Here is a 22,585-nt window from a genome sequence, read left to right on the forward strand (position 1 = left end):
ATTATATATGTAGTACTTTGTAGCAAAATGAAAAGATGGAAAAATTAGTATATTCAGGCAGGCAGCTGAATCATTCTGATATTTTTATTCTTCATGTTTGGTTTTAGTGTTTGCATTGATTTAAATAACCAGTGTCTAAAGCTGCTGTTTCCTAGAGGCATATTATTTTAATAATATTGACCTATGTACTTGACCTAAGTATTGTGAGGATTAGCTGATCGAAAATCTGTATGTTAGTTTGATCTTGTAAACTATTATTGAGTGCAAGTATTTAGGAAAAAACCAAAACAAACCACCACAACAACAAAACAATACAAAAATTACACTGAAAATAAGTTTTCCGTTCAGTTCTGACTAACCTGAGCTATCAACAGGGAAATCTGCCAACCTTTTGGGTTGATGATGTCTTGATAGCCATCCTGGCAATTAAAATGTCCATTTTTCCCTCAGGTATGCAATGCTGAACTCCTTTAACAAAAGGTGTAAGAGTGTGACACAGAGATCCTGTGCTAGCTTTGACCTGATTGAATAATTTTTATTTATCAGAGCACCACAGTGTTATTTGGTGGGTGGGTCAGCAAAAGCCGAGAAATATTTTTCCTCTTGTCAGTCTTCTGGCTGTCTTGGCCTGCTACAGAGGTAGACCATGAAGGAATAATTGAATAATAACGTATTTTTGTATGAGAGACCGTGCTCTCTTTCATTAATACAGATCATAGCTTAAGCAATTGGTGTACTTTACTGATGTTATAAAAATTATATGCAGTAGTTATTGTGGGATGAGAGCATTGTAAATGAACAATTTTCTGTCTAGTGCAGTTCATCTCCAGCAAGGTGTTTCCCAGTTTCCAGATATTGTTTTTTTCAGTAGAAATTAGGTAATTTTTTTAATAAACTTCAGATGCTTGCATCTTGCAATAATAACCATGTGTGTTTTATCAATGATCTCAGGAAAGTTTTTGATGTCTCCTCTTTCTAATTATTTAAGATGTTATTTCCTTGCATAGCAGTCACAGTAGAGTCAATTGTCATTAAAAATAAAGTCACCTAGAAAAAGTGGTTTGCCTTCAAGGCTGGGATTGCAAGTATTGTGGCAGTGCTTAGCAGTGTTCACCCTACCCATTTAAGCAATGATTAATAAATCTATAATACCTTCAGCTGTCAATCTTTTAGTTTTCAGAAGCACAAAATCCATTATAGAAATGCTATAATATATGAAAAAGATTAAAATCTTAAATTAAACTTTTCCCCCTGCTGCCTGAAAGGATTTAGAACCCAGCAGAAGGCAGGTGAATTCCAATGGCATATAATCTACAGCTGGTTTTATTGGAAAGTGACTCATGCTGTATTATAGTTTCGATAATAAATATAATTTCAGGTACAAAATATTCAACAACATTATACATAGATTTAAAACATATGAATATACTGGAATAGTGTAGGCTTGTGAAGAGTGGGGTGTTTCCCAGAAAAGCTTGTCCTTGTTCCAGACCTTTTCTTTTCCAGCTGCTCTAATTCCTCTTACAGTAGGTGACAAGTCTGATAGGAGAACCAGGCTTTAAGTAGTACATTTGGTTAAGTTGCAGTTAGAATTGTACATATAAAGGTTCATGTATCCCTAAAACTACATAATCAGAGGGGTGAGGAAGAAGCTGGACATTATGGCTTTGTGGAGGATGCAGGGTTGATGTGTTCACATGGCTGTATCAGTTCTCCTCAGTCAGGGAGAGGCACATGTCCTTCTGCCCAGGTACTGGGGTGCTCCTTGAACACTTATCTCACTTTTCTGGATATTTGATGACTGAGTCTCCTCTTCTCTGTCTTCTCATTTTGGGGCCAATTGTTTAAGTTTTTAAGTATGAATAAGGGATTGGTTTTAATACACTAACTCTGTTGGGCAGACAGGAAAGCAAAACATGCTGTTCCTCTTATTATAGCACCTCAGGGCCACTAGCTGATCTTACAGGAATGGGGAGTACTAGCAACAGAGAAATGTTACTAAGTGCTACTGAAAGAAACCCTGTGTGACCCTTCATAATCCTACTTCATGCTCATTCTGAGACCTTTGTGCTCCTACTGTGTGTTTTTTTTCCCAAGTGGAAGACTGTGAGGAGGTTTTGGTTGGAAGGTTCTGATCTTCTGGAATGGCATACAGCCCATTAAGAGGTCCTATGCATGCAGATGTCTGGGGCCACATACAGCCTCATCTTGGTAGGATTAGCCTAAATAGTCTGCAACTTTTTATCCTTTTTTACGTTATTGTGCATGGAGTAACTTTTTTTTGTTTTCTGATCTATTTTACTCTGTGTATGAACCCTTGTTTCACCATATGCTACACTGAAATAATACAGGTTTCCCTCATAAACCCAGAGTGCAGTGTTTGTTATACGGATTGTCAGGCTTGGCAGTTGCTCTTGGACAAGACAGTTGTTTTAATTGGTGTCGTCTCCATGAAAAAAAAAAAAAATAGAAGTGCTTTTCATTAACCAAGTTTTGATGAGAGGGTGATTGGTCATAGTGTCTTCCTGTCTGTGGATATCAAGTATGCTTTGGCATTCTATCTTCTTATGTGCTATAATAAATTTGGATCAAGTAATCACCCACAGGATTAACTACAGGCATCATATTACACGTACCTTCCTTTTGAATGGCTTTAATTATAATGTTTCAACATCTGTAATGTATCTAAATCTTATGACTTTATAGATATGCAGCATTTCTAAACTCCTGGCTTAGCTAAATAGCAAGGTGGCCGAGTAGCAGTTAAAGTGATGGATTCAGAAAAAAATATTTGACACACCTCACTCACTATGGAAAATAGGACTTTATTTGCTGAAATAGGTATCCCATTATCTTGTGTTGCACTGCCTCAGTGCACAGACCTCAAAGGTACGGTACATTTCACTGATACACTACAGAAGGATATGTTACAATTATTGTGAAACAAATATTAGTGCCATGGATAGAAGGAGAAAAGCTGAATGGTAAAAACCCAGCCACATAATTCTCCTAACGCATATCCATGAATGTTATTGATAGGTCGGCAGGTAGCCATTCTGCATTTCAACTCATTGAAAACCCTGCTAGTCCTCACTGGGGGCCTGATTCTTTTAGATGTCTTCAGCCACTGCTGGTGATAACCTGAAAGCTGAACATGCTCAAAGGAGGATCCTGTCCTCTCCTCCTAGGTTACTTGCTTTGTATGTTAGTGATCATCTGGATGAAAATGTTTTCTTTCATCATGTTGTAACACTCTATCTACCTCTAGGTTTGCTTGTCAATTAGAACGAAAATTGTGTAATATGTCCACATTTCTTCTTTATTCTTGGGATCAAATTTGGTATTTGAATTACATTTGTTTGTTTCTTAACTTCCCCAGCCAACATAGTTTCTCCTTTATGGTGTCCTAACAAATTGTTTGGACTTTTGCTAAGCTAGTGTTACATTTCCTCTTTTTTTTTTTTCTCATGTAAATTATTATTTGCTCCAAATCACTGTAGGAGAAGGTTTTCAAGCTCAGCATCCAAAGTTCTGCATCTTTAAAGCAGTCAGCGTCTCCTGTTGTTACTGTCTTCAGAATGTGGTTGGAAATACTTCATACAATCAGAATTAGATATCTGGATATTTGAAGCTTCATGTAAATACCTAATCTCAGGAAGCCAAATAGATTGATTTATTTTGTGAAGTTAAATATTAAAATATAATTTTGCTCTAACTTGTTTTAGAATAAAAGATATGACATTCTTATTTTAGTATTTGTTTACTATAAGCAAAACAGTTCAACTATTTTACATCAGTTGTGATTGGGTTTAACTTATTAAACAATTTTTCAGCAGTTGACTGCAAACAGATTTTTGGTGACGAGTCTGCAGAATAGGCTATGGCTCTTCCCCCCAAGTTTTAAGCATCTTGTGTTGCAAATTCTATTTTTGAGCTACCCTACTTTTGAAATACACAGAGCCATCAAACCTAATTTGTAGAATTTTGCACAGAATTGTCCATTAAATGTTATCCAAATATGCCCACAAAAAAATAAGGTTTAGTTTGATTGACTTGTCCCATTGCAAAATGTGCACCTGCTGTGAAATGAAGTCTCAGAGAAAAAAAAGTGGAATAATTTAACTTTTTTATTTGTAAAGATAATCAGGGTTTTTCTGATTACATCTTAACTTCATAAATGTTAAATAACCTATCAGCATCTAGTTGTTGTAAATTATGAAAAAGAGTATTGCCGGGAATATTAACCAACTAAATCCTTGTTCTTTAGTGAACATGAAAATGTGTTATGGCAGGTTGTCATTGTGCTCATGGTAACTTTGACACCAAATAACAAAACTGCCATTTGCACTTAGGGTAAATTGGTTCACTTGTGCTTTTATGGTTCCTTTTATTCTGACATAAATTTATGAACTCTGGAACTAACCAAGTCGTGTGGTTTCCCAGCTGACTTTAACAAATATGCCCATTTCGTTTCCTTCAGTCATCAAAGCACACAAGGTAGTAGTTTCAGACTGGCCACAGATGCTGAAGGCTATTCTGGAAGAAAAAGCTTTTTTTCCAAGTTCCTATGTTGTATGAGGATATATATTTTTATTTTCTGCTTATAAAGTGATCCTTTGAACTTAGCATTTAATGAATTTTGTCAAATTGTAGAAAGATTTCCATTAGATATTGGAATTTTTCAGTATGTTTACTTGGTTTTATTTACAATCACGTTCACTTCTTGAGGATATTTCTTTCTCCTGAGCATATTTATTATTGATATAATTCCTAATTTATTGCAGCATTTGGAAGAATTTAAAGGTTTAGGGTTTTGTTTGTTTGGGGTTTTTTTTAGCATTTCTGCTGAGGTATGGACAGAATGTTGGACATGGATAGGTTAATTATTTTTAAATAAGTGTCCTTTACTGCATATTGATGTCTAGATTCAGCTGGCCTTGTTTGTATTTAATCTTCCTTGGGAAATCAAGCATTCTGAACAGTTCCAATTTCAAAGGTTTCTGGTGAATTTTGCCTAGAATAAATGCCCTGATTAGATGCACAGAAGTGAATTATATGTCGCTTGCATAAGGCAGGGAGTTTTTCTGGCTGAAATATCTGGTCTGTTGTCAGGACTGAAGAAGGGGACCTTAACTGTGAGATTAAAAAAAAAGGTTTCTATTTGATGTGCTATCTACCGTTTCAAGCTCTTACTTTCAGATCTTCTCTTTTGTTCTTTACAGGCACTCCAACTATAGGGAAAAAAAGTTAGTTTAGCTGTAATAATATATCTTTAATTACTGGTATAATTACACAATGCACACTCAAGTGCACTCTTCCTGAGCATTTCATCTTCCATATATCACAGACGAAAAGAATTTTCTTCATTGCAGAAGCCATCTACTTCAAGATCACCTCTCAGAGGTTTACTCTGTAACAACTTTACTCAGCACAACTTTAAAAGTTGTATTTCTGTTATTCCATTCGTAATGATTAGATCTTGGCATTTTCCTTGAAACTTTTACACTGAAAAAGGAATATTTTACAGTTGGATTTTTGCACTTTCTATATCCTTCTCCCTTTACCTCTTCCAATGACTAATATCAGCACCTTTTTTCTTCCTGTGAGCTGAGCAGTTGAATACGATTGAAGTCATGCCTCCACTTCAGGGTTGTTTTTTCAGCTTTTTAGTGTAATGGCATTTCCTTTGTCTAACATCTAGTGAGACAGCAACATCTTACTTCTTTTGGATTTTTATGTCCTCTTTTTCTTCTGAGAATTGTAAAAGCTTGGTATTTGAAAGATTTTTCTGATCTTCCAAAGTACATCAGTTGTTTATAGTACCACAAAGAAACTTGAAATCTCTCTGATTTCTTGTAATTTTTTTATAGTTGATTTTCATTTTCACTTAGCTTAAAAAAATCCACCTGAAAGATGCACTACAGTGGAAAAAAGTGCTCTTTGTAGCTTCAGGGTAATAGCATCAATGTCGATACTTTATCAGAAAAGGACCAAGACCACAATTACGAGAAATAATGGAGTTGTTTTCCAAAGCTAGGAAGGGAAGGATTCTCAAGATCTGGACACTTCTCAGAACTGCTCATAGACATCTGGTTCTTGGTGCAATCACAAAGACATCTCTGTGACATCTGAAATAGATATTATGTTGAAAGAGAAATGTATGCATTTCAAAAAGATGCTTTGTCTACTTTGTACTTTGTTCTTTCTTAAGACTGTGCCTTACATGACTGCAGAGTAAAGGAAACACACTTAACAGATGCTCTTCTTTGATTATTCTCATGGTTCTATGAAATTGATGCTGTCTGCATAGAACAGTACATAGCAGACAAAAACATAAAAAGCCTGCAGCCCAGTTCCTAATTACGAAACTAAACCAAACCAACGAAAGTCCACCAAAACAAAAACACCACCACCAAAGAATAAAACAAGCAAACAAATCAAAGGAAAAAAAAAAAAAGAGAGAGAAAGAGAAAAATCCAGGAACCTTCTCAACAGAACTGGAAAATTAGGACTTGACAGCATGAGATAGGGAAAAGGTTTGAGCTAAAACAAAATAGTAAAAATTGAGGATGTTGTCTTCAACAAAAACTAAACTGTTTGGTTTTATATCAGTTGAAATAATATGTTTCTTGGTTCAATCTAGTGTATTGTACTTTACTGGTAAAGCAGGCTAAGAACCTACACTCAGCTACTGCTGCTGGGCTAAAAAGGGATAATTTGCTGAATGGTGGCAATTCACTTTTTTGATCATATGACTCTATATTCAAACAGCAGTTCTTGGTAACTGTTGTCCCTCCAAAATAAATAAAAGCTGCCTGGTTCGCAATCATAAGGTCACTCTTCTCAGAAGTAGCAATTGCAACAGAGGCATTGACTGAATTGAAGTTTGATTTGTAACTAACAACTGTAGTGTCTGTCTTCGAATTGTGATCTGCAGATTAACCTGTTTCAGTTTATATTTAAATGGTTGTAGTTTCCAAAAGAGGCAGTAGGAAAAAACTCCAGAGGGGGTTTACATTTAAAATTGCATATGATGAATGCCTCTTTGAAGTTGTCCTGCACTGTTGTTACTATTTCAGATAATCACTGGTTCTTCTCTGCTTCACAACAGGGATATTCATTGTCAATGTGCCTTTGGAATACAACATCTTACTAAACGCAAGCAGTCCCACTCTACTGGTAAAGCCAGTAGGACGTGCTCATTTTGCTTTTGTCGATGGCCTAGATCCCTACACCCTGTATGAGATAAGAATACAAGCATGCCAAAATGGTAAGGTAATTTTAAAAGACTCTCCTCTGTGACTGGAAGGGAATAGAGATTTTCCAGATAGATTCAATTCAGTAAACCAGATAAAATCTTATTTCTACATTGGAGTCAAATATTTACCTAGGAAAAAAAGGGCCTAGCATTTGATGAAGCATTAAATATTTCTCCATATTATATCATGAATATTTTAAATGGAGATTTTTAAAATGTATTTTAGGTAATATGTGTCATTATATTAAAAGCTTTTCAGAAATAGCTTAACAATTTTTGAAAATGCACATATAGAACAAAATTAGTTCTGTAAATGTTCATCAACCAGAAGTGGTAATCATAAAGAGAGGAGAGAAGAGCCCAAGTATTACAAAATTCATTGACTTTAGTGGAAATGTTCAAATTCCTGTTGAAATAAGTCTTTCTAAAATGACACTTTAGAACCAATTCTCTCCTCACTTGCTCTGGTGAAAATCAGGAACAATTAAATAATGGAGATGTAGTAGCTTAAATGAGTATTTAATAATGAAATGAGACACTATTTCATCAGCAGTTTCTTTACTTGACATTCATTTGCTTTTATTGTATTTTTTGTTGAGGAAGAAGGTCTCATTACTAAACAAACTTCTGGTTTTGTAGGTGGATGTGGAGTGGGTGGTCAGACATATTCAAGAACTGCTGAAGCACCTCCTAGAGAATTGAGCCCACCTGTCATAAAAGCAATGGGATCTGCACTCATTGAAGTGAAATGGGCACCACCTAAGAAACCAAATGGCATCATTACTAACTACTTTATTCACAGGTAAATGCTTTTATTGCCTCAGATCCTTAATCTCACTGAACTGTTCATTTCCTTATTCCTTGGTACACTAAGAGGTGAAAAAAATGTGTAGAAGTATATGGTAAAATGTATGTTAACTTTCAAACACTAAGGTAAGATGCTGATCTGGACAAGCTGAGAATAAGATCTGAGACAAGAATCATCTTTCTGATCTAGAAATGGCAAAAAGCAGGTGAAAATACATTTTTAAAAATTCAACGGGACAGATAAAAATTTTAAGATAGATGCTCTCACTGTGTTTACGCAGATCACTAAGTACATTCTTCAGTCCTCTCCGATAGATGGCTGAGAATTTTGGAATGGAAATAGGAGTAATTCATAATTTCTGAGGTTTTTAAAAGCAAAAAAAGAGAGGTATCTAGGTTCCTAACACAGATCAGTTTTCCAAGATAAATTATGTCTCTTTTTTTGTAAGTAATTTGGAGTGTGATTACAGAGCATCTATTAATGTTCCTTGGTGTTTGTATCCAGTTGCTCTGTCTAGGTGGCTGACTGACACAGCCTCACCCCTTATGAGGATCTTCATAACCTCTACATGAGGATTCTTCTATATAGGTAACTGTGTTTAGGGAAATATCAAAATAGCAGAGTGCTGGTGTGTGCTGTGCACATCGACCCTGTTTTAAAAGCTTGCTGAAGGGACCTTCTTGAATAGCCTCAGAAAAGCAGAGAATATAAAACTCAAACCATGTAATGGAGAAGAATCTAAACTCTGAAGTTCCTGGTTTTCCCCACTCTAAATATGTGTGGCAAATATATGCTGCGCTGGACCTAGCTTCCTACAAAGAGTTTGGGGCATTTTATTGTATTAGAGCTGTGACTGAGAAGACAGGGAATCAAATTAGCTTTTGGAATCAGCAGGGGTAATTAATATAAATTCACTTTTGCCTTAAACACATGCTCTCTTGAAGTATCCTTTTGTTTGCCCTTTTTTTTTTTTTTAATTGACTGATCAAAAAAACGCCAAGTCCCTCACCTGTATAAAGAGGAATAAAGTGTATGTTATAGCCCAAGACATATCTTCACTCTGCTCATTTTGTAAATAAAGCTGATGATTACTCCTGCTATTCCATGGCAACCATAGAAAGGGAAAACAGGAAATATAATGCAGAAAGCCTGCTTCAGTGAAAAATACTGTAAATTGAATTTGACAGCATTTGATGGCATTTGATTATTCTAGTCACAGCCAAACAATGATATAAAGAGTAATATGAAACAGAATGTGTTACTGCCTAGCAGACTCAAAAGCAATAAACCTTCCTCCAATGTGACACAATCACTTCACAATCATAATTGTAGCCTGTTTGATACCTCTGAGTACAGCAGAAGGGCACTGACTGACATAGATACATTTTGTTTTTTATTTAAAGTGAAATGAAAATGGCGCACTGGGGCTCCAGATACAATCGTTATATTCACCTACATAGGCATGAATCACTTGGCAGTTATTTCAGCTGAAGTTTAAATGTGCTTAGACAACAACAATATCAAATCTTTCTCAGATAGCTGCAAAAAAATCAGAAATGGGATGTAAGCACATAGTTCTTTTTCATTTTGTAGCCACACATAGCCTTACATTGTTATAGCAGCAAGACTGCAGTATTTCTATGGGAGGTTATGGCATGTAATTTCTTCTTCATCATGTGCCTCTTCCTTACTGCATCACCACCAAAATAAATTCATTTAACTCAAAACCTGGCATGCTTGGGGAGCAAGTGTGTGTGCAGATTTTTGCATTAAAATGGCAGGGCTCGTTCTTTACTCTAGAATCATAAAGCACTTGCAAGTTTGCAGCTCGTTTGTTAGAAAACAAAAACTTAATGTTAGTTTATGAGAATAGAGATGGTGACATTTTATTTTTGATTCATATAGCAGTTTAAAACACAGATCTTAAGCTTTTAAACTTTTCTGGCAAGGAACACAACTTAGAAGAGATTGTGAATGAGAAAAGATCTGGTTCACGAGACAACCAAGCCATCTACTTCTCTTTCCATTCATCATTATGTAACATCCCTGTGACAACCACAGAAATTGCTAGTCTGGAAAAATAATATTATGGAAATATTTCTTGCTGTATTTTAATAAGATATAGGTCACATCAGCTAATGGAACTGCTCTTTGTTGAACACCAGCATGCACTGTGTAGGATGCACATAAGATGACTCTGAAAGAAATGTTGCTGGTAAAATTATAAGCATTTTGGTTCACATCTTGCTTAAGGGAGTGTCTGAATTTCTGTCAAAGTGTCTAAGTAAGTTCAGTAAGATCATACTGTTTAGTACACATATGTCAGTTTGTAATGTAGCTCTCATTAGCTGAGCAGTCCTGATGGTGAAAATCTAGCAAAAAAATCAACAGGCAATTTAAGACAGAGGACATGTCTCAGTTGCTGTTGACTGTTATGACTTGCAGCGTAGAGGCTTCTAGACTGACTCTTTATAATTAATTTATTGCTTACCCTTATGCCCTTAGCCGTGAAGTGCGCCAAAGACAGCTTCCAAGGAACATGTATTAGTAGATGGCTTAATAAAAGAATTCTTATAGATGCATGTCATTGAGTATAAGATCTCCTGAAGGGTTTTATTTATACCTGGAATTGATATAATACCTAATCTAAACTAGCATATTTCACGTAATAATCTCAGATTCCTTTTGTTCACATTTTGACATCAAAACCTGTAAAAAATTTATATATTTTTATACATATATATATACAAGGTACATTAGTATAGATTTGCCAAATCCAAATGGCAAGTGAGGCTGCTTTGTTTAACTGAATGTGAAACTGCAGAGGGGCAGCATTGCCGATGTTGTATTATTCCCCCGCATTTAACAGTGCGATTCCCCAATTATTTGAATTTTACCCCAGGACTTCTTAGTGTTTCTAGAAATAAATCACTACTGCTCTGGTACAGAAAACAGCAGGCACTTCCAAAACATGTTTTTTTGTTGCCTGGTGAAAGGTAAACATGTGTAGAATAACTCTGAGTTGACCTGCAAGACCTCGGGGATTCACTGAGTCTCCTTCCACATAAGAAAGCCGAGGAGTGAGTGTTGCAGTTAGTGCTGCTGCAGTCGTCTGCATACAGATCTATAGTTATCTGTCACAAAGAAGATTATATTCTCCTCTTCATGTCATCTGGCTCAGATTGGCAGTGGGGCAGGGAGAATTTGCCCTTATAAAAATAACTGTATCTGAGCATCTGTAACATGAATGTAAGCAGCAAATCAGACTATGCAGATTAAGAGACAACTTCCAGCTCCTGGAAATGTTATTCTCCTTTGCAGCTCATTGTACATAAGAAACACTTCCAGTTAAATGAGCAGTTGAATCTTAAATCTTAAGACGACTGAAATGATTACAGACTGTTCAACCACTTCTGTTCAAAGTTTATTCATACATGAAGATATTCAGGTTTTTAGCGCTACAGATGGAACCATTTACCTAACCATAAGTTTCATTCATTAAATATTCAGCAGTAATAAGATCTAAATACTTAACCAGACTACATTGTACAGCTTTGCTTGTGGATGATCTTACACTCGGTGGCATACTTGATCTTTCAGAGTGAAAAAACTGGTCGTCACAGAGTTTCAAAAATGTATAAAACACAAATTTGTGTACTTATTTAAATGCCAAAATGTTTGATCAGACAAGAATCATTAAATGGGACTTTACCACACTAAAATATAATCTGTTTTCTTTTATCTACAGAGATGTTTTTTAGGCACATTTTTGAGTACACAGGGAAAAAACAATTTTTTAGGTGCAGGAGAAAGACATAGTAGTGATTCACCTTTCAGAATTTTACATAAAGTCAGTGAAAGCATCTAAGGGAAAGTTCTGCGTAAGACTTGATTTGCCTTTATAGTAGAGCATGAGGACATGTCTTAAAAATAGCTGATAGAATTTTGGAATCAATGGGACGTTTTGTACCCCAACTCTTCCAGACATATTTTTGCAAGAGAGAGAATTGCTAGGGAATCTTTCTTGCCTATTCTACCTGCCATTCTTCACCCAGTTTTGCCAACCGATTCTCGGTATCAACATATCTTATAATTTGCCTGTTTTACTACACTAGGCACATTGTAACTCAAAACTCTCTCTTTTTTTTTTTTGTTTCTTTAAATCACACTTTATCCTTTTCAAACTAAACTGTCCATACAACCTGCTTATCTTAGAGTTTAGCAAAAATTCTTAACTTCATATAAGACAATAATGTATTCATGCATGCCTTATATAAGCATATACACAAAGGATGAATAAATAGGTGTGTACACACACACATTCATTATATTCTTCATATTTGTATGTAAATACCTAAGTATATATTATTTCAAGCAGCTAAGAGTATTGGTTTTTAAAGCTTGTTGCATCTTGTATTTTTAAAGAAATTCTTGGGTGATCTAACAAGACAATATCCAACAGGATTCTGTGAAATACAGATTTTCTCTTGCCAAAGAAGTGTTCTTCAGCTTCTGTGTGTGTGTAGCGATGATGACAACCAATAGTAAGACAAACCAATTTTACTTCTGCAAATTTGCCCTACTTGCAATAAAAGTGGCAGATAATGTAATTTGTTTTTTGTTGTTGGCATGGAGGGTGAAAGTGCTTTTACATTCTGCAAAGTCCAAGGTTCCTGTGAAGAGTAGGGGAAATACTTAAATTCATGTTCAGTACAGCACAACCATCATTGAGATTTATCACAGTGTTTAAATGTAACCAACTTAATTTCACACAAACATTTTTTATGCCAAGTGAAAGAATTTATTTGATAACTCTGCTTTGAAAACGAGTGCTTGCCTTATTACAACTGTTGTAAATGATATACTAGAAGGGGACATATTAGAAAGGGGCTGAGGATCATCTGTAATCTTCTCTTGATACTCAGAATATCACCAGGTCCAACACAAGCAGATCTGTAGTAGAAATGCTATACAAATGCATATATGTATATATATGTGTGTGGATGGATGTATGCATACAGATATATACACATATGTACAAAAATATATACCCAGTGTGCCAAGAGTGTGTACAGTGAATTTTCTTCATATGTCTTCAGTTTGCATTTTTAAACAAAAAGAGCACAGGGAAAAATATTTAGTTTATTATAGAAAGTACCACTTGTGGTATTTTACTCTGTTTTCTCTGGTGGAGCTGCAAATTCTGCTAAGTTTATGCACAAGGGATTACTTATTCCATTCACAAGAACAAATAGGATACTTATTGTGAGCAAATCAGTATTAGAAAGTGCACAGCTTTGGTTTTGAAGGCAGGATAGAATATTTATCGCTTGTTCACCAGGTAACATTTTTCTGAAGTAAATTCATCATAAGTTTTCCATTAATGAGGGATTTTGAGGTGAGTACCTTCATAAATAGTTTGATTTTCAGAAATGTTGAAAACCTTCACACATATTGCAATTCAAGTCATTATTTACAACTACATCTGGATTTAAAATTCTGAAAGTCTGATGTGTTCTATCCTAAAAGGACAATATAGTATTGTATTGCTACTCTGCTACTGTGGACTGTAACAGCACACTTGTTTGACATGTTTTAGAGTATTCTTCTAGATAAAGCAGAATAATTAAATGATTGCCTCAGAAATCTCCTCTTCACTACTCAGCACCTAACACAAGTTCAGGGAAATACATTTAAGATGCAAACACAGGTAGGCAGTTCCTTGTGTGTGTGTAATGCACAGAAATCAGTTCTGTACTTTTCTGAGGTACAGGTTGAACTTAGAACTTCAGGATCTACTACCATGGGACTGTTCAAGTTATTTTCAGTTTTGAACACATTGCCTTTGATTTCATTTCAGACGTCCTGTGGGCAGTCAAGAAGAGCTGCTTTTGTTCATCTGGGCTGAAGGAGCTTTGGAATTTATTGATGCATCTGATGCTCTACAGCCTTTTACCCTATATGAATACCGTGTCAGAGCCCAAAATGCTGTGGGGTCAGTGGACAGCCTGTGGGCTTCAACACAAACTCTAGAGGCTTCCCCATGGGGCATGGGAGCCCCTTCAGCACAAGCAACAAGTGCGTACTCTGTACAGTTGAACTGGACCCAGCCAGTCTCCCCTAATGGTGTTATATCTCTGTATCAAGTTGTTTATCAAGAAAAACGCAACGATCCAACATTTAGCATCCCACCTGTTACAGCACTAACCGTAACGGTAAGAACTGGACCACAAAAACAGTTTTAAGTTGTTTTTACTCTGCTTTGATCTCTCTAGTATTTTAAAATCTCGTTTAACATTGATTGGAAAAGTGAGGTTTCCATTTGCCAGTAATTTATTTGGTTTATATTTTGTGTTTGGCCCCAGTGCAGACTGAAACATTTCACCTTAATATCTAGTTCCTGGTAGAGGCAACTAGATTACGCGAAAGCATAGATGAGTCATGTTTGGAAGATTAAAGCACATGCATGTAACTTTGTCAGCCTGACTCTGAAAATGTTGTCGTGACCTTTTGTCTGACTGTCAAAATAGTTTCACAGGATATGCACAAAGAACAACAAAACCAGTCCTCTTTGTATATAATTCTAGTTTTGTAATTTAGTTGGAATCACAAAGTTAATGAATTAATTAGTAATTACATAGTCCATATATGCAATGCATTTGCATGTTCCCCTCATAATTCATCAATAATAAAAGCAGATCTATTGTTACTTTCCTTATATGTACTTGTAGTAGAATGTTACTTTGCACTGCTAACACGTCTCTGCCTTCGAGGGACTTTCCAAACATGAATGTCTGTAAATATTAAATTTCTAATCAGTATGTATAAGCGATGGATAGACTCAGGAAAGGGCAGGTTGTTTTGTGAACTGACTAACAATATGTAAATCAGTGACTGAAATGGTTATGGTTTGGGCAGTTACCACTGCTTGTCCAACCTATATATTACGTTCTAGTCTGTCTATAGAAAGATAGCTTATAGATAGTTGAACTGAACAGCTGTATAGTCGCATTTGGCTGTCTCCTGAAAATAAATTTTAGAAAATATTTAAGGAGATGATTGTAATAAGGTTGGTTTTCCTCATCAGTGCCACCTCTATTTCATAAACCTAGAATTTTCCCTAAATGATTGTATGTTTGTATTGAATAACACCAGAAATCCTGTAACTTCTTAATGACCCCAATTATAAAGTATCTATCTGTTTGACATTCAAATAGGATCCTAAAGAGCTTTCCCTGGAATACCCAATAGTAACATTTAAGTAACTCCCTTAGAAAAATCTCGACATGACAAGGTGGGAGACATTTCCCACTCAGCAGTCTTGCTCTTGTGATCATATGGTTCCAAAGCAGGTTTGTGTTTAGCTTCCCGGAAGCCTAAATGGATTAAGTCTGTAATACATTTTTTTTTTCTGGAACAAAAAAACAGGTCCTGAACTGAATGATAGGAATATATACTTTTGGCATCTGAAATAGTTACATTTGCAGTGCACAGTATGTTAGCTTTTAAAGTAGTTGAACTTTAGTAGGATTTTGGTACTTTGCGCCCTTAACTTGTTTTAAAAATTATAATCACTATCATAATTGTGATGTGACGCCTAAGATTTCAAAACCAGTGAAATGACAGGGCTTCTAATACTCTGCTTCAGCAGTATGCAGTGTGTAGCTGAGCATCGGAATTGACCTGGCTGGTCATGCATTGCAATGTCTTCTAAGCATGCCAACAACAACAGAAAATGTCCAAGATGGTTGTATTGTGGGCAATAAAACCTACCAAAATGGCCTTTTAAATAATGTTGCCACAGTGTGCTTCTTTAACAGCATCAGTTAAAAGCATTTTAAATTAACAAGCTATTATTTACTGAATTAGTATTTGCTGGCTCAAAAATCCTTTATTTTCCCCAAACACTATCCTGAATCAAAATGACATTCAGGCAGCATATGTGTAGCTGTTCTACTAGTGCTGCAGCAAAGCTGACTTGCATATTTTTTTCTGCTGTCCTTAGTCATGAACATTTATTGATTATTATTTTTGCCAGACTTTTTTATTTTTAAACATTATACTACCCTTTGGGGAGAAATCTTTCTGCACAGCTCTTCCATCAGTTGTACTCACTTTAAGCTGTTGCAACTACATTAACTCTATGGAGTTGTTGCTGATTTATACCAAGCGGTTGAGATCTGAATCCTGTCTCTTCTGAATATGGCGGAACAGCTAGAGCTTTGAATCAAAGTTATTGACATAAAGTGCATGGAGTCCTGTTATCAAAGATATCTTCAGGAGGTCAGGTCAATTATCCCAGCAGGCAAAAACCTGGACATCAACTTTTGAAGTTATAACCCCTTAAAGATAGCATTTTATTAAGAAATTGCTGGTATACCCTTAGCTGTAGCATTGTGAATGAGACACTTTAATTAAAATGTAATTTTATTGAAGGAACTAGCATTCCAGTGATTAAACTTCTGCCCCTTTAAAATATAGTTTTCAGGGGTACTAGGCTAAATCATTTAATCTCCTGAAGCATCTCTATTGGAGCTCCCTCGTGGGATATGCCATTAGTCATTCTCTCACACAAGCTTCCATGTTACAAGCAAGACTTAAAGTATTAAGCGAGCAATGAGTTCAGTCCTTTATTTAATTTGTTAGACTCCATTCTTATCCCATTAGATTATTCCAGAAAAAAAGCAGTGCTAGAATCATGGTAGCCAATCCCACCCTTGCTCTCGTTGGTTGCTCCCTGGTTGCCTGCCGCAGGACATAGAGCTTGACCAAACCTGAAGTGGAAATACAATCCTTGTGACACTGCAGGAGACAAATTAAGCTCTTGCTGATATCCCTGCAGACTGTTCTAATTTGACAGCTTCATTTTCATTCATTTCCAGAGCCAAATGAAAAGCATCTTCTGGGTTTTCAAACCATTTGACGGACTTATCCACTCTGCCTTTCCAAAACGCAGCTATTCACTCCCCAGTTAGGGTGCATTAATCTATATTTGAATTGATGTGTCAAAGGCTGCCCAGTACCTTAAGGTTATTGCTGACCCCTTGAAATTTTATGCTGCCTATGCAAATAAAAATGAGAACTCAGAGCAGAAGCGGCTGCCGCTCAAACGAAAGGAGGATCTCCCTGCACTGTTAGAAGCAAATCAAGTGCATGTGAGCCACTCTGATGCTTTGCAGTTAGAGAGCAGTGTCACCCATTTCCCCAGCTTGTTTGGCCAGGAGTGTAGTGACAGGTGTTAGGTGACAGCAAGTTAAACTGACATTCTGGTTTATTTGCAGAGCAAAGTCAAGTCAAGACTGGTTATCGCAGTACAAGTGTCTTCCGCAATGTCTTCCCAGTTCATTTTAACCTTCTCAAGCAAGAATGATATTTAGTGTCTTATTGACAACATTAACATGAGACAGATGTGTTTATAGAGGAACGGATTGACAGTAATTCTCATTTACAGAAATCTGCATAAAGTGACTGGATTGTCAAAGCAAGCTTCTCACTCTCGTGAGCTTAGGGCTTAAGCTTGTGAACTTAGGACCCAGAGCTGATTTCATTATAAAGCCAGTACCTGCCAAATGGCATCAAAACATCACAGCTCTTTAAGTGCTGTATTCCAAACACGGCCCTGAGGTCAAACTGGGGGTAGGTTTGGACTTTTACTTCGTGGATTTTTTGTGGGCATGTAATGCTGATACTCCCATGACAATGGTGTCAAGTACTTGGTTGTTTATCATAAGCAGGAGATTTCAAAGCCAAGAATATGAGTGAAAAATGTAAGAATACGTAGCTGTAGGAATGTGCTTGGAGTGAAAAAGTATTCAGAGATGACATGAGGGTTATAATGAAAATTTCGGCCTGCTATGGGCAGTGATCCCTGTTGTTACTGTGTAGAATCAAGGCCTCAGCATGTAAAATCTGCCTCAGCAGAGTGTAACTAAAAGTACAATGTGCTTGTTACAGGATGCGTGAGATAGGTATTAGCATTATAGCCTTATTCCTGGGAAATCCTCCACCTGTGCCTACCTAGCAGCACAGGTCTACTCACAATGTGTTTTGCAGTATAAGGTTCTCAGGCCAAATTTATCCTACAAGGGTTTTTTGGCATAGCTATGTCAGCTTGGGGTGTAAAAAATTAACATGTCTCTTAGCTGATATCACTGCACCAGCAAAGTCTGTGGTTTGGATGCAGCTATTCTAACAGTTGAGAACACATGTTGGCTTACCTTACATTATTTGAGGAGATGGCATATAGCTACACTGGCCAAGTTCCTCTTGGCAGATGCTTCATCTGTGGTAGGGAAATCTGTAGACATATTGCAGAATACCAATAATAATAGAGACTTTGGTAGGATGAGGCTTTGGTTTGCATGATTATGTTATTATAATCAGACAGTAATTTGTATACCAAATATATAATAGGAGTAAAAATAATTAAAAAACATATTTGCTGAAAAACTGCATATAAAATAAATAATACCAGAAATAATCTGAAGTGGCCAATAGTATGGTATACACATGCCTCCTATGCAGGATTTTACAGATATCTGGAATCTCACATCCAGAGTTAGTTCCTTTCTATTCTTCACATTCAGAAATACTTAGTATATCCGTGTGTGATCCTTTATTTCTCTTTCCTCATATAGACCAGTGAACATTTGGCAGCATTAGAGATCCCTTGTATTTATTAACTTCCTCATACGTAACATTATTCAGTAATGCAGTAGGCAGGTCTGTACACGATAATTTCCTTATAGAAGAAGAAATGAAGATCATAGCCATGAGAATAAGAAAAAATATGTCAAAGAGAGGGACCAGTGAAACTTTTCTATACATGCCTACTTCAAATGCCTGGGAAATGGACTGAACTCTAAGAAAACAAGATGAGACTAAATAGAGGAATCCCTGCACATGCCATAAATTCAGAAGATGTGCTACTTAGCAAAGAATGAAAGCTGTAAACGGCAGTGGAGGGCAAAAGTTAATTAGGCTACTGTGCTGCTGTTAGTGAGTGGAAAGTAGCCACAACCAGAAACAAGATGGCTGCTCAGCAGTGCCCTAATACAGCCAAAAGATCATATCCTTAACTCTGCAAGGGCTTATGGGTTAGGGGGAAATCATACACAGATGACTAATTTTTTTATGGTTCACAGCTGATCAAAGTGAAATTCAGCAGCTGTTCAGGACAAGTGACCACTCTAACGGCTGTAATATAACCTGCTAAATAGAGAGGGAATTGCATGAGAGCAAGAGGTTAGCTGTGATTATCGGCAGGTGAGTGCTTTATTGAAGTTGAAAGACCATTAACATTGATGGAGTAATTATTTCAACTTGAAAGTAATTACCTTGATGGGTGATAACTTCTCCAGTGTTCCCAGATTTGATTGGACCAAACAATAGTGAACTCTTGGAGCCTAGAAAAATATTACAACAATACTGCAATGTTTAAATTACTGAAACCACTGTTAGAGTATTTTAATTTTGCCTAACAGTGAAAAGATTTTAACTTACAACAACTGGTGACCTCTCATGTATAGAGACATTTGCTTTCTAATTCCAATGAAATGACCCACACCTACTACGTGTGTGCTGTATGTGATGAGTTTGCAAATGAATCATTTGATTTAAATGCAGTTTTTAAGATTCAAAGCCTCGTTAACACAGTTTCAGGAAGGGCTCGTACTGGAATTGCTGTAATTGTTTTATTTGCCAGGAAAGCCCAATGATATAAAATGCTTCCTATGTTTTGATCTCTAGACCTGTTAAGCTTGCAGAGGATGAATACAGGATAAGTGCTTCTTCACATTGAAGGCTGCTTAAAAAAAAAAAAAAAGGAAACTAAAAAAGTGCGTGAGACAATCTGTGTCTCACAGATTCTGTTGTTTCCATGCTGCTGCAAAATATGCTGGATTTGGCAGTACAGCTCTGTTTAAATAAGCATTTGGATTGACACTACAATGCCCCTCCAGAAACTGATTAAGTGCTTCAGTAAGCCCCACCTATCAAGACAGACATGTAGAATTGCCTAATTAGAGCAGAAAGGATGAAATGGATTGTTGCACAACTTTGATGATTTTGAAGTACTGTGGTAACAGAACTGGATGAGAACGATGAGAGAGAAAGAGAGGCTTCAGCTCTTGTATTTATACCAACCTTGCTGTTACCAAGGCCACTTCAGTGTCTTCTGAATGCTTTAAGCAGCCACAGAAAAAGAGCTTTAGACCCTGCTGGGACTCTGCCAAGAATGAAAGAATCTTTGCAAGTTCAGTTGCAGGGTAGCAGGGAAAGGTTTAGCTGGTGTCTGTGAGGTCTTAATACGTTGTCAGAAAACTGGTGATTTGAATTAGTGAAGGTTACAGCAAAGGAGTTTATTTCATTAATTTTTTTCCCTGAATATTTTCCTCCTAATTCAGTCTGCAACATGAAGTTAACATAATTTAGCCCTTCGATAATTTTTTGGACAAGAAGTATAAGCACTAATAGGGTTATGACTGACTATGCCTAATCCCACACTCTAGATTGACTAGACCAGAGTGCCTGGATCAATAGGCAATTTTTTCTAAAAATTCGTTAGTTACCTATTTGGAAATATCTGGTGTATTTTATCCTTGAGTTCTCCTTGTGCAAGATCCAGTTTTCACCCATTCCATAGCCCTATTTTTGATGAGTGAAACACATGCAGAATTAGGTCTTTTGAGGGATATTTATAATGTCTGACTTCAGGCATGTAACCTGGTTAGGAGCATAACTGTCCTCTATAGACCATGAAACCTCCAAAACAACTAAGGCATTGACATTTACCATCCTTGGGCTGCAACGGCTCACACGAGACTGCTTTTCTCTCATGCACTTGTGTGCCACTACTGGCACATGTCACTCAAAAGAATGTGGTTGATTTTAAGATGATTAATCAGCTGGTCTTTACTAACCCACACAATGAAATTATCGAGGTTGACAGATTTAAAAGATGGTACCCTCTGACAGAGAGATGGTGGTGGGCAGCAGTCTGGAAGTGGTAATCTTTTCAGCTTGTGCACCTGCAGTCATAAGAGAACAGGTGACCACATGACAAAGCTTAAAAGCAGGTGACTAAAATGAGATCGTATAAATGCTCCATTTGCTGTTTCTCTACATATGTTTTTATATATACTTCATATTTATGTTGTTCTCTATGGTGCTTTTCTGTGAGTCTTACATTTCAGTTATGAGAATAAAATTGAGCTAATCAGGCACTGTAGAAAAACAACATTGACAGAATAAAAAGCAAAATAAAACAGAAACCCCCACAAAGCTTCACCTTATTAATTATAACTTGATAGGAAGATATAATATGAAGGATATTCCCTTTGTGCCATGTTGTGTGTTACTGCACTAAATGTGCTTTAAAAACAAGATTTTGGTAAGCTACAGATGCTTTTTCATATATAAGTAGGAAATAAAAATGAAAAAGGGGGAGGCAGAAATTTGTTGGGTAATATGTACAGCTGTTTTTCAAATTAGATATCTGTTTAAAAATGCTTAATTGGATTTGACTAGATTTTAATTCATGTTTAACCAACATTCTTAAGTGGATGTATCAGGCAACTCCAAGATAACGGTCTTCGTTAGTAAAGTCATAGGGCAGCTTCCTAAAATCCCCAGGGTCATGCCCAGCAGCTACAGATACAGGAATTCTTCAGCTGATAATTAGAAAGGCCACAGCCCGCCCCTCATCCTATCCCCCTACCCCACTCCCCTCCACAGAGAAGGTCTTCTATTCAAATTGGCTGGGAAGTGTCATGTCATACGCTTATATTTCATAGGGAATTTTAACAAGCAATTGGTAATTTAAGAAACGGAGAATCCTAGCTCTTTTTGAAAAAAGCAAGAGCAAGCCACACGACTCATGGGAATTGGTGCTATAACATAGAGCCTTGTACCGCTGGGGACTCCATTTGAATCTAATCCAGGTCTACAGTCACCAAAGTCATTCTCATCAAACAGCTGTGGGGTGTCCTACGCAAGATAAGTTTAGTATTCTCAGCTGACCTCCTGTCCTTTCTCTTTACTGCTCCCTTTTGAATCCATTCCCATCACTCAGCTTCACAACTGCATTCGAGCTCATCTCCCCTATGCTTGTTGCAGTTTCCCATTTTCTGCCTGCCAAGTGACCTCTCTCTCTCCTCCTTTCAGACTTTACAAAAAGCACTGGGATGCATGTATAATCTTGCCACACTCTTTTTTGAGGGGGCAAGACCCTAATTCCTGCACAGTGCTAAAACGTGAGTTTATCAACAGAAAGCTCTTTGGGAGTGAGAATGGGTGTCTGGCTGTTAATTTACATCTCTATATAAATATGATTTTTGAAACTATAATAGCAATTATGGTGAGTAGAGGCCAGATGGCCTCTGTATCTAGAAAGCAGAATGGCAGTGTATTTTTAATGGACTTAAGTGTTACTTTTTGACAGGAAGCTAATATTAAATTCTGTGTTGTAGGTGCCTGTCAGGTGAGTATAGTTCTGAGTTTTGTTTTTTATTAAATTAGTA

At 36.6% G+C, this 22,585-nt stretch overlaps 1 protein-coding gene across 2 annotated transcripts in view; it reads left to right on the top strand.

Annotated features, from left to right (window-relative positions):
- The window catches only part of USH2A (usherin), a 386,355-nt gene that overhangs the window by 317,648 nt on the left and 46,122 nt on the right, over positions 1-22,585 (top strand). For both annotated transcript variants that reach the window (XM_071805984.1, XM_071805985.1), the window contains exons 59-61: positions 7,112-7,270; positions 7,898-8,060; positions 13,927-14,281. In XM_071805984.1, the coding sequence (XP_071662085.1) occupies positions 7,112-7,270; positions 7,898-8,060; positions 13,927-14,281 (677 nt within the window). The remainder of the gene's footprint in view (positions 1-7,111; positions 7,271-7,897; positions 8,061-13,926; positions 14,282-22,585) is intronic.

Source organism: Patagioenas fasciata, chromosome 3 (genome assembly GCF_037038585.1).
Source record: "Patagioenas fasciata isolate bPatFas1 chromosome 3, bPatFas1.hap1, whole genome shotgun sequence".
In the NCBI taxonomy this organism is placed as follows: domain Eukaryota; kingdom Metazoa; phylum Chordata; class Aves; order Columbiformes; family Columbidae; genus Patagioenas; species Patagioenas fasciata.